At 41.2% G+C, this 15,999-nt stretch overlaps 1 protein-coding gene across 1 annotated transcript in view; it reads left to right on the top strand.

Moving 5' to 3' along the window:
• Positions 1-331: 331 nt before the first annotated feature.
• The window catches only part of calcr (calcitonin receptor), a 113,697-nt gene continuing 98,029 nt past the window's right edge, over positions 332-15,999 (top strand). The window contains exons 1-7 of the mRNA XM_037693618.1: positions 332-476; positions 757-839; positions 3,077-3,250; positions 3,323-3,509; positions 3,672-3,746; positions 4,017-4,242; positions 4,499-4,544. Coding sequence (XP_037549546.1) covers positions 332-476; positions 757-839; positions 3,077-3,250; positions 3,323-3,509; positions 3,672-3,746; positions 4,017-4,242; positions 4,499-4,544 — 936 coding nt within the window. The remainder of the gene's footprint in view (positions 477-756; positions 840-3,076; positions 3,251-3,322; positions 3,510-3,671; positions 3,747-4,016; positions 4,243-4,498; positions 4,545-15,999) is intronic.

The following is a 15,999-nucleotide window of genomic DNA, read 5'->3' as shown; positions in this document are numbered from 1 at the left end:
TGCGTGGTCACGAAGAAAGTGCAAGCTCAGAAAATCTGAGTGTTTTTAGAGGATCAGTGGATTTTATAGCATCACTGGAAGCAGTTCTACATGAGCAATTTAAAGTTACCAATTTTTCACGAGCACTTGCAGACTGACACTGTGTGTTTATTTATTTTATTATATATTTATGTACAAAAAGTAGAACATTACATGACATTATAATGTTGCTTTTGTTGTTTTCATTCATGTAAATACACCGGTTTGATGCAGTAATATATGTTTTGGTATACAGGTATGTCTATTTTGGAGTTATAGCCCCCCCACTGGACATCATTGCTTGTATGAAGGAATGTACCGAGCGATAAGCTCTGAGACTCAGATGCTGTACAAGCTGAGCCATAAGCTGGATGCGATTTCTGAGAATCGCAGGCCTCTTGCGGCTCCTGAGACTCACTGGCGGGAAGGAATTGACCTTGGCGAAGGCTACAAGCTCGGTCAGACCACAACATTTGGCTATTTGCAATCACCACTGAGAAATACCAGCAGAACATTGAAGGCCGACATGGAAATTCAAGCAGAGGCTGCCTAACCCAAAATAATTGTGTTATCTGAATTTGGCCACTCAGCCTTGAATTGGTCAGCTATCTCAAACTTCTCCTGGTTGTTTATGTGAATGAGAAGCTTTTCCCCCTCCCCCATTGCTCCCTCACGAGGACATCTGTGGATCTGTGTCAGAGTTGAGTCGGCTGATAGACACTGTGCCATCTTTATCAGGACTATGGAACTTTCTGGCAATCCATGGACAACTCACTGCCCTCATCGGCCTCCTCATGCATAAATGTATCATGATGTCATCGGTATGTTGCTGTTTTATGTGCTGAAGTCATTTTGTTGCAACTTTCACACTGTGTCCCGTCTAGGACACAGTGCAAGATTTTATATTTTTTTTACACCTACACTCCCCCTGGTGTTTCTTTTTCCTTATCTGAAAAAAAAAAGGTTGCGCTTCCCGAGACCATCGACTTCAGTCACCTCTGTCTCCCCATGTCTGTTTGTTATGTTTCTCTCAGACGGGCTGTACTTAAATGTAATTTTGTTGCGCTTTGGTGCAGTGGCAATAAAGTTCATTCTGATTCTGATTCTGAAATGTCTGAACATTATTGTTTCCATATTTTGATGAGGATTTTTTTGATGTCATGTGAAAGAAGACTTTTCTTTTCAAAATTATTGTTAGTTTTTGGTACAGCTCAGAAAAGGGCTTCAAAACATTCTTTTAGATTATAATCCAGACATTTGATTTAAGGGACACACAGTTAACTTATATCTGTAGGAGTCTCACTGTCTGCAGCTCTGCTCCAAGAAGGCCGCCAAATCACACCAGCTGACGACCATCCACTTGATGAGGAACACCTCTACTTAAGGCTGCAGTCAAGTGTGACTCGACGCTGGAGCATTGTGCTTCATTTTGTATTTATGCCTTCAGCCTGAAACATGTGAGTTAAGAAATTCTCATTAAAGATCAAATTGCTGCACGGGACAACCCAAAAGTTTCTACGAGCTAATCGACCTGGCGGTGGCTATTGACGAGCGTTTCTGGGAGCGGAGAAGAGAGAAGAACTACAACACCCACCATCACTCCACGTCCGGGTTTGCAACATCATCAGGTGAGCCCCGCACCTAAAAGAACTCTTTTGAAAACTACAAATCCCAAGGGGGCAAACTTTCTGGTTCACCTCCTTGCCCTGCACTGTTGGCAGGATGTTTTATCACTCTCCCTGAACCTATGCAAATAGGACAAACCCACTTATGACCTGAAGAAAAGTAAAGACGCCGGTATGCTAACTCCTACATTTATTGTGGGAATCCTGACCATTACCTAGCCAGTTGTCCCATCGAGGAGTCTCTCGACTCTAGTATCATCCACTCATCCACCTCTCCAGTAGGGGCTGGGTTTTTCTTTGTGTCCAAAAAAGACAAAACCCTTTGTCCCTGCATAGACTACAGAGGCTTAAATAATATCACCTTAAAAAAAAGTACCCCTTGCCTCTAATTGACTCAATTGATGAGCAGCTCCAATCTGCTACCAACTTTTCCAAGCTCGACCTCCGTAAGGCATACCACTTGGTGCAGATTAAAGAGTGCGATGAGTGGAAGACCGCCTTCAGGACCCTGCTCGGACATTTTGAATATTTAGTTATGCCGTTCAGGCTGACAAATGCCCCAGCGGTATTCCAAGCCTTAGTGAACGACGTGCTCAGAGATTTTATCGGCAACTTAGTCTTTGTATACCTAGGCAACATCCTTATTTATTTACATGACGAGAAGGAAGATGTGAAACAGGTCCGCACAGTGCTTCAAAGCCTTTATGAAAATCAGCTTTTTGGCAAGGGGGAAAAATGTGAATTTTATGTGTCCTCTGTATCTTTTCTGAAATTCATTTTTGAGGGGGGTTGTTACGGGTCTGACCATGAAAAGACCAAGGCAGTGGAGGAATGGCCAGTTCCCGAGATTCGGAAACAACTCCAACGCTTCCTTGGGTTTGCCAATTTCTACATGGATGTTTCTTTATGAAGGACTAAAGTCACATCGCCTCACCCCTCTTGCAACTTACTTCAACTAACTATACCTTCAGATGGACTCCTGAGGCTGGCACAGCATTTGGTAAGCTCAAGAAACTTTTTTCTTCTACCCCAGTCTTGTGTCACCCCGATCCTAAATGCCAGTTCATTCTGGAAGTAGACGCCTCGGACTCTGGTGTGGGTTCCGTTCTCTCTCAACAGTCACTCGATGACAATAAAGTTCATTCATGCGCCTTCTTTTCTCGGCGCGTATCACAAGTTGAGAGAAATTATAATGTAGGTAATCATGAATTATTGGCAGTCAATGTGGCTCTGGAGGAGTGGTGCCATTGGTTGGAGGGCATGGCTACTCCTTTTCTGATTTGGACTGACCACAAAAACCTCAAGTACCTAAGAGACGTTAAACGACTAACCCCCAGGCAGGCACACTGGTCTCTCTTCTTCAACCGATTCAACTATGTTCTGACTTTCAGGCCCGGCTCTAAAATGTCAAGCCTGATGCTCTCTCCCGACAGTTTTCTCCCCCGGATAGTCCAGAGGACGTGGACAGCATCATCCCTCCAGTCTGTCTCGTAGGAGCCCTCACCTGGCCCATCAAAAAGGAGGTCTTCGAGGCACAGAGGGATGAACCAGACTCTGGCACTAGGCGCACCGGGAGACTTTTTGTTCCCTCTGTCATGAGGGCCAAGGTACTAACTTGGTTACACTCTCATAAGCTTTCCTGTCACCCTGGCATTTCCCACATGCTCACACTCATCAAGACTCACTTCTGGTGGCCTACTCTGAACCAAGATGTCAAGGATTTTGTATCAACCTTTCCAACTTGTGCCAGGAATAAGATGGGCAACCAACCACCCGCTGGACTCCTGCAAGCTCTGCCCATGCCCAGCTGCCATTGGTCACACATATCCGTAGACTTCGTTACAGGCCTGCCTCTGTCCTCTGAAGGTAATACCACTATCCTCACGGTCATCGACCTTTTCTCTAAAGCAGCCCATTTCATTCCCCTGCCTAAGCTCCCCTCCGCCTTTGAAAGACACTTATCCAGCACATTTTTCACATTCATGGTATTCCCACTGACATAATCTCTTTAATCTCTTTAAAATAAAGGTAGCCTTGATGTGCACGGCTGCCCAAAACTAGAAGTTCGCAGACCACGACCGCTCCTCAGCTCCGTCATACCAGGTGGGTCAAAAGGTGTGGCTCTCTACTAGGGACATTAACATCGAGGACACCCCTAGGAAGCTGGAGCCCTGATACAGTACATCAGTCCCTTCACCGTCAGTATAATCATCAACCTGTCTGCATTTCGCCTTCAGTTACCTACCTCCATGAATATACATCCCACGTTCCATGTGTCTCAAGTCAAGCCAGTCTCTGAGAACCCCTTAAGAAATTAGACTTACCTTGTTCTTTATGCTCGCAATGTCCTGCCTGCATGAATCCCTTTTCCAGTTGCCTTGTCTGTCATCCACCTGCCAGACCTGCCTTGCCTGCCCTTTGTCTGCCAGACCTGTCGAGTTACATTCTGCATGCCAGATCTAACGTTGTTGCCCTTCGCCTGTCGGACCTACCTTGTCCATCATCCGCCCGCCAGACCTACTTTGCCCGTTCATCCTGTTCCTTCCCTCTGGAGCACCTCGTGGATCCAACTCTACGACGTTGCACGGCGTCTCCACCTGTAAGACAAAAAAAAAAGAATCACCTTCAACAAATCATCGCTTTAAACTGTTATGAATTATCACAGAAATTGTACTCAAATTCAGACCAGGGCTGAGAAGGATTACAGACACGGAATAAAAGTTCAGTGAGTTTATTTACAGTACTGGGGTAAAGGAAGTCTGAGTTCCTGGAAGGGGGGAATAAAGGGGAAGACAGATTAAAGATGGGTAGGAGAATATGTAGCTGTTTTGGATAATTGAATCTTTCTCTTACAGGTGGATCTTCGAAGGCAGACAGGGAGGAAGGCGAAGTGTCTGTCGGGTGAGTGAATCCTTGTATTTTCCAAGTATCTTTGTTAGTATCTTGCAGGTGGCGGCTGATGGAAGAGTGTCCGGCTGGAAGATAGAGTTCCACAGGGAATGAGTCCATTTTGGAGACGATTCGTCAAGTCTTGGTTCTTGGAGGTGAGTCCTGGTTTTGCCTTGAAATCACAGGGAGACACAGGTTGATCAAACACAGGTTCACAAGAGAAAATACTAAAATGGCTGTCTCACAGTACCCAAGGTGACTGAATGATTCAGCGAAGACTGGAACCTCCTCCAAGGCTTAAGTAGCAGCTGGACTCATTAACCGGATTGAAGGCAGGTGGTTGCTCAGGAACTCTGTCACCAGCACTCAGCAATTGCAGGGTGAGTACACTCAAACGGCACAGGCCTAACATAAACTGGACCTACTGACCCTGTTTTCTTCCCTAGGCGCTCCAGAGAACCAGTGTACATTCCTTACACTGTATATAATAAACACTGTTACCCTTTCTAACATCTGAGTTTGCTTTGTTCTGGTTCCGTACCAATCTGGGTTCCACGAATCGTTACAATATCATATTTAGACAAAATGCAATTTTCACAGTTTTTTCAGCCAATCTGAACCTGTCTAAATCCCAACATATAATATTGCAACTTAATCCACAATTGGTGTTGATGAGTCACATATTTGCATAAAATTTGACATAAGCTACTGAAACCATTCTTTTGTACTATAGTTAAATAATATTGATTTTCATGTTAGTGGTAACATATAAGTAACAGAGTAACTTTGATCCCATTTGGGTTTGGACATACCACAGAGTCAACTATGTGTTTGTATGCAAAGAAAAAAATTAAGAAAAATTTGAATGAATTATATATAAATTATAAAAGACAAATTGACAACTGAAATACAAATTTAATAGCACATCATACAAAATTTCTAATTTTTGACAGGAATTTACAATTTGTTTAGTTATAAACATAAGCAACCCAAATAAGACTGCAGAATTAAATCACAAAAAATGGAAAAGGACAAAAAGTGGTGCAAATAGGCTTAGTTAGAGGAACAAAATACCTGTTAATGTATGTGGGAATAATTATGTGAAAAGCTGAAAACATAAAGAAGACCGGGCTCAGTGTGCTCAATAAAAGGATCGACTGTGATCGATCTGTGAACATTTAAAGAAAATGATGAACTAACAGGATGCCCTCAGTGGGAGGCTTCTTCAGCTCAGTTGCAGCTCCAACAGATTTTTTTTTATTCTAAAATTAAATTGAAGCAAAAAGGTATATATTTCATTTTGGCACAAGTTACACATACATCCTAACCCTAACCCATTATATATATGTATATATATCTATCTCTCTCTATATATATAGATAGATATATATATACAACGTGTATATATATGTAGATAGATAGATAGATAGATAGATAGATAGATAGATAGATAGATAGATAGATAGATAGATAGATAGATAGATAGATAGATAGATAGATAGATAGATAGATAGATAGATAGATATTTGAACTTTGTTTAAGGAACTCTACTTGGTGCCACACGACCCACAGTGGGCTCCCCACCCCACCTTTGGGAACCACTGCTCTAAAAGCAGTGCCTTTAAAAATGTCCTTAAAACGAAAAACTGCTTGTGAGATCATTTCACCTGTCTTCTTAACCGAACAGAATCTTTGTGGTGACCTGTACAAATAGGTCACTGTTGTCTTGAAATTCCTTATCAGAGATTAATTATCATTTTATGAATTTATTATTTAATATTATCATAGATTGTGTGACAATAAAGTCAAGAGAAAAGACACGTGTAGGTTCAGTCACCCAGCTCAGACCCAGCGCAGTCCATGTCGGTTCTGTTTGCTTTAACAGTGCTGCTGTTCAGAGGAGTGTCTCATCTGCGCACACGCTTCTCCTCCGAGTGTGTGGGTGTGTGTGTGTGTGTGTGTGTCTGTGTGTGTGTGCTCAGCAGAAGCTCACAGACGGAGGTGAGGTGAGGAGGAGCTCCTCCAGCGCACGACAGTCCGCGTAAAAGCGAGAGGCTGCTGGACGCGCTTGGATGAAGTGTGCGCTCTGAACAGCTCTCCTCACGAACATCAGCTCCCTCTCTTCTTTTATTTCTATCTTTTCAACAAGCGAGACCGGACACCTGGCCAAAGCAGCACGCGTAGCATTTTCTGTGCCTTTTATTTCCATGGATAAAAACAGAAAGAGAAAAGTTATAACAAGAATTTTGTCCAAACCGACACAACAGGAGCGCAGAATCTGGGAGTCGTCTTGTGGAGGGACTTCTCTCTGAAGACGCTCTTTCTCTCCATATCCAGCTCTGTTCCACTGGAGCTGCATCCTCTGACATCTGTAAGTCCTGATCTGAGGCTTTTACTCTTCACTTCTAGAAAACATGCAGAAATGTGTTTGCCTGTTTTTGGGGCTGATGAAGGAGGAGATGGTGGAATTTGCATGTGAGACTGATGCCAGATGAACTGCTTGGACATCTTCTCTTGTTGCTGCTGCAGCTGAGATATTTTTGGTTGCTTGTAAGAAGAAAAAAAAACTAACGAGTTGTTTTCAAGCTTCTGTTAGATGATTAAAATTCCTTAAAAATGTGTTTACCAACAGGGTTTAAGATGCAGACGATCAGCGGTGGTTCTGTTTGCACCAGGTCTGTTTAACTGATGTTAACAGTCATTAAACTTCTGCTCTCTGTTGAATTAATGCACATTTATGGAAGAATTTTCCATCATGGAGAACAAACTGTGCAGACATGGCAGCGCCGGAGCGTTTTCCAAAACATGCGTGACCTCCTCTTCAAAGTCTGAAAGATGTGAAGACGATGATTCCTGCACGTGCACATGCACAAACTAGCATTCTGACAAACGCTTCTTTAATTATTCTGTATGTGGAGCATGAAGCGCTTTTTTAACAATAAGACAAAAGTTGTATCTAATTAAACATAGAAATAATCTTAGTAAATGTGAAAAATGGCACCTACACAAAGGTTAAAGGTCAACAGATGCACCCCCCTGTGCTTGTGTTGTTTTAACTATGATATCAGAACATAATCCATGAGGGGGGACTTGGGCAGCTTTTATTCAGTTCAGTAAGACTGCTGACTTGTGTTTTATTTTTGTGATTACCTCAAACCTTCTTAGTCTCCTCTGCACCAGCGGCTCGCTGCCTCTAGCTCCGTATTGATTATCTTTGGAAAGCACAGCAAGGGGAAAACAGACATTCCTTCATGGACCCGCCGCCCACAATCCGGAAACGAAACAAGCTAAAATTGTTTCTGGATGCTGCCGCATTTCAGTCTCCAGTAATGGCAAGAAAAAAGAACAAGGTGAAATTGACTATTACCTGCAGCTGTAGAAGGGCTGCTCTTTAGGGGATTCCACTGGGGTCCATGTGTAGAGTAATAGCTCATGTCACCAGGAGTTTTATTAGAGGCTTAATCTGCTTCGGTGCACTGCTGTGACTGCGAGCAAAAGGCACATAAATACTGAAGTCTGATATGTGCATGCTGTGCAACACAGAGGCGCACAAGAATAGCAACAAACGCACTATCAGGCGGTCACACAAGGAGGGGGGGATTCAGGATCGAGGCAGTCGTGAGGAGATCTGTGCAGACAGGCACGCTGAGATATGTAAAGTGCCCTGCGGTGAACTGGACTTCTGCTGGCAGAGAGAGGGGCCTTGCTGTCTGAGGTGAGATGGTCACTCATCACGCCCTGAGCGACCCGTCCATCTGGCTGCGGGTCGACCCGTCCGTGTGCTCAGAGAAGCTGCTGCTTCACATTTGATGGAGATGAGATGCAGAGAAAATGAAGCTGGGTCTTTGAAGGAACAAGGTGCCTCAAATGTAAAGGATTTTCACATTTTGGGTTTGATTTTAGTGTTCTGTAGTTTAAAGAAGCAGGATTTTAAAGCTTTGCGTCTAGTTATGGGTCTTTTCTGTACTCTGATGATGTCGCCACATAAAATCTGCTGCTTCCGTCTCCTCTCTGTTACATGCACAGTTGTGAAACTGCCACCTATCACTCAGACATCAGCAGGAATCCTCTGCCTACTGTTGTTCATCGACATTAATAAAGCTAATGATTCATGTTTTATTCAAGGTACAAGAAGCTGATTCTGCATGTCACGCTTTCTGTGCGTCTGAGCCTCACAGTGGGCACCACTTTCAGTTCGCTCTGTAAGGCCGAGTGACACATCCCCGGCTGCTTCCAACAAAATCACGTAAATCACCAGGAATACGATCAAGATTTATCAGAGTGGAAAACCCGTCTCTGTCTCCGAGCCCGTTGGATCTCATCGACAATACACTGTCAATCAATAATCTCACGGGTGGTTTTCAGATCTTTAAAGAACAGCCAGCCAGGCTCGCGTGTTCCAAGAAACTGAAAGGTCAATGAAAAGATCCAAAGTCCCCCCGTTAGCAAGCCATACATCAGCCTTCGACGGCTCCAAGAGTGAGGTCTAACCTTCTCGATTGTAATAGAGACGGTGCCGACTGAATGTAAAGTAAAGCTTCTTTAATGCTGCTCACATCATTTGGCAGCTGGATCTGTGTGAGGCGAGATCATAGCTGAACCCTTTCGAGGCAAACTGGACCAGTTTGTAGGACGTGATCCGCTCTCATTCCTCCCATGAAGTCAGATATTACTTTTACTCATGCATTCACTCAGACCATTGTTTTGTGATTTTTACACTCTGCTGTGGTAAAAATGTAATTTCACAGTCATCTGTTCCAGTTTTCCTCGCACCGTTAAGCTGTGTGCCACGTGCTGGATTTTAGTGCAGAAGGAGCTCGCAGTGTTTGGATGTGACTTCAGACTGAAATCAGGGAAGAGGAGCACATGGAATTAATGAGCAGGAGAATATAATTATCTCTGCGTTGTTCTTCAGGCGATGCTGGTGAAACCATGCATTTTATGCTGGGACCTCTCTAATGCTGGATGTTTAATACTTTCTAATATTGAACAGATAAAGTGATCAATAGGGGGTGCTAGAAGAGAGCTGATGTCTTCATGTACAGAGCGGGTTGAATGATTCTGCATGTGATAAACAGACGTGCACAGATTGATTTCTGTACAATGGCTCCATGATTTATCATTAAAAAAGACGTTTGAGGCACATCGACGTTCTTAAAATGTTCTTCAAAATGCCTGAATTCAACGAGCTGTTGCCAAAATGATAGCTCCCAGTCTGAAACAAGAAGAAATGTCAGCAAAGCAGCTGTCAGTTATTTTTACACCAGTCAGTCACCAAATATAACTTAATATAATTAATTTAAACATCATTTCAGATACTAAGCTGGGGTTTGAAAGGAAATTCAGTTCTTTAAAATGGTTTCTAAATGTCATTGCTGACCTTGTAATTTGTTTGTTCGTACAGTCAGTAAGTTGCTGTAGGCAAACAATTTTTAACAACTAGAGAAATTGCATTGTGAATGCTTATTGCAGAAGCAGTTGCTGAAAAACAGCTGAAATTAGCTAAAAAAAATGCTTAAATGTAGATGAAATGAAAAAAAGCCTAAATTAGCAGAATAAATCAGCAGGAACATAGTTGCTGAATTAGATTTAAGCAAGATGAAATGAGCACAGAAATTAGGAAATTAGTAAAAAAAAAAAAAAAAAGGCTGAAAAGTAGCTGAAAAAGCAGAAAGAAGCTTAAACTACCGGAAGAAGCAGAAAGAGATAAAAATGAGCTCAAAAAGTGGAATTATCTGTAAAAGCTGAAATAAGCATAAAAATAGCTAAATAGTAGCTGAAATAGCAGAAAAAGCCAAAACTTGCTAAGCTGAAGGAAGCAAAACAAGCTGAAATTAGTAGAAAGAATTTAGAAGAAGCACAAAAATGTGGTAGTTTGCAAAAGTCAAATAAAGGGATCACAAAACAACTGGAAAAACAGCTGAAAGTAGCCGAATTATTATTATTATTATAGTTAGTTAGTTATTCACAAAGAAGCTGAAAGAAGCTGAACCAGATCAAAACGGGAAAGGAGCAGTAAAAGGTTGTAAACAGATCTAAGGCTCTGAAGGATATAAAATGAGCTCGATTCATTTTCTATGAGGAAAAAAAGTGGCAGAAAAGGCTAAATATTTCAAAAAGCTAAAGTTGACCAATACCAAGTCATAGCAGGATTGTCCTGAATGAGCTGAATGTTTTGATTTATGATTTGTTGAAATAGTACCAACATTGTGGAATGAGAAACATGCTGAAAACTGTACGGAAGAAAACTGGATCACAACAGAGTGAATTCTTCATTAATATTCACATTATTACTCCAACTGCCATTAATCCCAGGACAGAACGGTGTAGGTCAGTGACCTGAGCGATCAGAAGGCTTTAGATAGGAAATTAAAAAATGATGACAACACCCTCCTAAATGCACCGTTTGTTATTATCTAAATAACCAAATGTTTATTGAGCATATTTAATTTACAGTAAAAGTCAATTTTAGGTTGTTCTAGTAACTTTCTCCAAATATTCATATTTTTTTCACTTTTCATCTCAGTCTGAGTCCAAACCTCCAACGTATTTAGTTTTATTTTCTTTTTTCTCCTTCCTCCACATTTCACAGTCTTCAGTCACGCCTGTGTGTTCTGTCTTGCTCCTGTCCTCCACGTTGTCTCCACATCCTTTCAGACCTTCTTTTTCCTGCATCTTGCAGGAAAACTCTCCTTGAGGGGTTTTGTGAGTCTTAGCGTCAGCCTCTGTGTCAGCTTCGTGTGGCTCAGGGAGACAAGCACTCAACCAGTGGACATTCCTCTCTGTTGTTAACAAACATGCAGCTTCTCTTGGAAAGTTTTTTTTTTTGTTGAATATTTTTCATTGTTAATAAATTACAGATTAAACTAAGATGTTGTTTATTCCTCTTTATGTTTCACTGCAGATTTTTGCTGTGTCCTGATGAACTCTTCTTGTATTTTTATGTATTTTTCCTCCAAGACACTCAATTTTAAAAATGGCTCAGTTCAGTGTTGGTCACATTCTTTTAATGTGGCGCTGTCACTCTGCAGCATCTGTTTGTATAAATCCCTACAGTCCAGCAAGAGGACAAGGACAATGTCTTTTCTGTCCTAATGAGCAGTGGCTCCATGCAGCAACAAGAAGTCAGACCAACCATAAAGAAGTCATCAAAAGATGACTTGGCAAATTGGCATGTTTGGCAAAATGTGGTTATTTCTTTGTTTTTAGTATTTAGTGGACAGTGATTGATTGACACTTCACAAACAATCTTAAAATTCACATTTGTTTTTGCTTTATTTATGTTCCGGTGAAAATTTTACTTGAGAAAGGAAGAAGATGAATGATCAAGGTCAAGGTTTTTTTTTTTATTTGTCATTCGCACCTCATGTGGTACATGTGGTGGAACAAAATTGTGTGCACAGGGTCCCAGTTACATCCAACAAAAGTATAAAATGTAAAAGAAAAACAGTAATAAGGTCTAAGATGTGAACTAAGAAATACACTAAGTACTAGTATTACAAAAACAATACGCCGAACAACAGCAGCACGAACATGAGTCTGTGAAAAGCTCTGCAGAGAGTGGTGAAGGCTGCACAGAAGATGTTGGAGTCAGTCTCCCCACCATCACAGACATCTACACCTCCAGATGCAGGAAGAGGGCCACCTGCATCATGAAGGACCCCACTCACCCAGCACACACACTTTTTGCCCCGCTCCCCTCAGGCTGGAGGTTGAGGAGCATTAAGTGTAGAACCACTAGACTGAGGAACAGCTTCTACCATGAGGCTGTTAGACTCATGAATCTCTAACCAGAATAATCACTGTGAAGCATCATTGTAATGGCACTTGATATGTGCTGCTGATTATCCATGCTGCTGATCTCATGCTGCTGATTTATTTCATGCTGATGTGTTCATTCGTACTCATCTGCTCACACAGACTGATGTTCGTGCTGCTGTTGTTCAGAGTATTGTTTTGTATTATTGTTTAGCATATTTCTGTTGTGGAATGGCAAATAAAGAAACTTTGACTTTGAGTGGAAGAGAACTATCGTTGGCAGGTAATGCTCCAGTGCTGACTGGATGTGCTCTGCAGCCTGTTATGCTCCTCGTGCTCATCAAGCCCATGATCCTCAGGTGCTGCTGACTGGTGCTCAGATGTGGCTGCAGGGAGCTGACAGAGAAGAACTCCCACAGTGGGGTATGCTGAGTTTTACTGGTACAAATGTCAGAAATGCTGCAAAGTAAAAACTGCACCGTTGGAGTGTGGCACCACAGCAAATATCAGACAATTTAAAAATGTAGCATTCTTTAAAGGAATGTGAATCACCTGCAAATGTCAATGCCCAAGTTATTATCAAATATCTTGCCTGACATGTTATTGCTCTGTTAATGCCTTGGAGATGACTCTCAGCTACCATCTCAACAAATGTTGCCTTCATGCCAATCAAACTTCCTGACTGACAGCCAGTGTTGGAGTGCGTTAATGTTAATGAGCTGGTGGAAACTGGCCGACTCTAAAGTTTAACATGAACATTCAGTCATTACTTTCCAAGAGTTTCAATAAAATACAATTATAAAATGTCAAGATGGTGACTAAGGATATATTTTATTAAATGAACAGACAAGAGGAAAGGGGATTCATGTAAACTAATACCATTGAACTCACTCTTGTGGGGTTTGAAAGAAAAGCTAGTCTAAGTAATTAATGTGCTGTCAGCTTGTTTGTTCCCTTTGCTCCATGGATGTTTCTGTAAGAAGCTGTTGATTCAGAATGATGTCAATATCCCTCGACTGCAAGACTTTTCAACAGCTTCCTTCACTGTTCAGCTCCTTCTCATCCTGGTTTTGGCTCACAGTGTCTGTCTGTGTCACAAGGCCGTAATGCTGAGTGTAATCACTGCCTTTTCAAGGTCTTCAGTGATTGATCGGTGGCATCCAGAGACAGCTATTATGGAGAGTTCGGAGGTTGTGGGCAGAGTTTTCTTTCCTCTTCTGGCACGCTGAGCTGTGTCGACATACGATGCTGCAGTTTCAAGCTGAATGTGACCTTTATGATTTGTTTTAAAAGCAGAAAGTTATATTCTGATTCATAGCTGAAGCTTCAAACAGCTTTTTTGTTTGAACTTTGGACACAGGGGTGTCCAAAAATATGGCCCGAGGGCCATTTGCGGCCCTTGGAGTAATTTTGTGCGGCCCCCGACTGCAGTTAAAGAACGGTATAATTTCAACCCACAGGCTCAAGAGGTTGATGCAGATGTAGACCTTCTTTAGATTTAATGGAGATACTTTTAAAAATGTTAGGTTTAACAGCAAAACAGATTAATATAATCTTCTCAAAATGAGCGATATCAAGTACAGTACAAATATTTAGCTATAATTAATCCCTTTATCCTGCAACAAACCTGTCAAAAAGTAGACTTTTGGATAATAATTCATAAAACTTGTCTAAAAGTGTTTTCAAAGAAAATAATTTCAGTTCATGAAATAATCGATGGGGAGAAATTGGACACTTTAAAAATAATATCAAGTGGTGTCATCAATATATAGTTGATCAACTTTATCAGTGTCCCTTCAAACCTTCCATGAATCTAACGACGGTCATCTGGACGGTTTTTCAGAACTTCGATGACCCGTTTGGGCCATGGTGTTTGAAGTGTCACCTGTTTTAATGAACAGTTACTCATTTTAGGCTTTTATCCCTGAAAATAAACAAAAATGAACTTTCCAAGCACAAGAAAACAAATAACAGACCCCAAAACTCTAATAAGTTAAAACCTTTAAATAAATAAAAAGGTTCATGTTTATGAGGCTCCTAACGTTCTGGATCTACAATAATTTAAATTAAACTTTTAGCCTTTCTCCAAAACATTGTTCAAGTTGTTGAGAGTTTAAAAATGAGGGGGGAAATAACTCTTTTAAACTTTTTTCTTTTCTTAAATTCAGATTTTTCTGGCCCACGAGTCGTTTCACGTGACAGTTCTGGTCCACCTAAATGTTTGGACACCCCTGTGTTAGGAGAAATGTCATTTTTTAAAGTGTAAGTTTGCAGTTTGCATAACATTCAAACTAAAATCACCTTTGCCAATCAATTTTGGTATAAAAAATAACTAGGTGTAGGGTTAGTATGGATGAATGATTGGCCTGTTTATTTATTTATTTGTTTCACTCAGCAGACAAATATAGCTCAACTGTGACTGTTAACGACGTCTAAGTTAATGTTTGATACACTTGATGTTGGTGTAACTGGTTAAATAAAGGTTAATAAATAAACCCTCTAGTTTAGAACTACTAACTGAACAGGATGTGGCATCTTTAAAATATTTATTCATTTGCAGCCTAAAATCTCTCTGTTCAACTTTGTTTCTTTCTCTCTGTCTTCCTCGTGTTCCCTCTCTTCCTCAGTTCGCATCACTGCCCCCCCACGTTAATTGAATTTGCAATGGCTGCTCTTTTCCCATTCCTTCCTCCCTCACTCTCTAGACTCCATTTTATTCTCTTTTGGTTTCATTTGTTTCTATTTTTACTCTCAAGTCGTACTGTTAAGAGACTGTTTCACACTTTGCACCACGGTTGAGATTATTTTTCTTGCCTGTCGTGTGTTTTTGATGACGACACACAGTTTTCCCAGCATGCCCCTGTCTCTCGGTCTGTTTACAGCTCGTAGAACCCAAACCCAGCCTGCTCTCTGACTCTGTGGGGTGTTAAAGACATTCCTCGGCCACAAAGAGAATTGTTGTTACAGCCTTTTAGCTGAGGTCCAGCAGTAGAAGACCTTCTTTAATTGGTTTCTTAAAGCTGTCAGCTGCAATGTGCTTTCTCTTCAAGTGGAAGTTACCAATGCAATTCACTTGAGTTCTTTAATACAGCACCAGTTCACAGCAGAGTTCACCTCAGGGCCCTGCTGAGGAAGAAAATAAGTCCCTGTCATGAATCCAGTTCAAATCAGGAGTCAAAGCAACTCGAGGCCGATCCTAACGGCAAATGTTGCATCAAGCTTTATATTAATCTTCAGTTATTTGGGATCATGCATACATAACATCCCCCCCCCCCCCCCGCAATATATTAGGAAATCTTAATATATTCATTTTTGAAGGTTGTATCAAATTTGAACACTTTTTTAGTCTAAAATTTATCTTTACAATTGGTTTTGAATTAAAAAAATATATTTTTAACATTTGTCCACGTATTTCCACAGATTTATCATGAAATTATACATTAATATTGTTTTTAAACAATTTATAGGTTTGGGCAACGTAATTATGGAGAATTAAACTTTTTAATTGCTCTTGCTACTCTTAACTGTGTTGAACTATTAATAAATTATTAACTAAAATGACAAATATATCTTCTACCAACTGTGATGGACTTGCGACCTGTCCAGGGTGTCCCCTGTCCCTCGCACAGTGATTGCTGGACATGGGCACCGGCGACCCTCGTGACCCAAAATGGAAGAAACGGGTAAAGATAATGGATGGATGGATCTC

This window comes from Nematolebias whitei, chromosome 19 (assembly GCF_014905685.2).
Source record: "Nematolebias whitei isolate Nwh7 chromosome 19, NemWhi1, whole genome shotgun sequence".
Classification (NCBI taxonomy): Eukaryota; Metazoa; Chordata; class Actinopteri; order Cyprinodontiformes; family Rivulidae; genus Nematolebias; species Nematolebias whitei.
The sequence above is the reverse complement of the archived record's forward strand: the minus strand, read 5'-3'. Positions and strand labels throughout refer to the sequence as shown.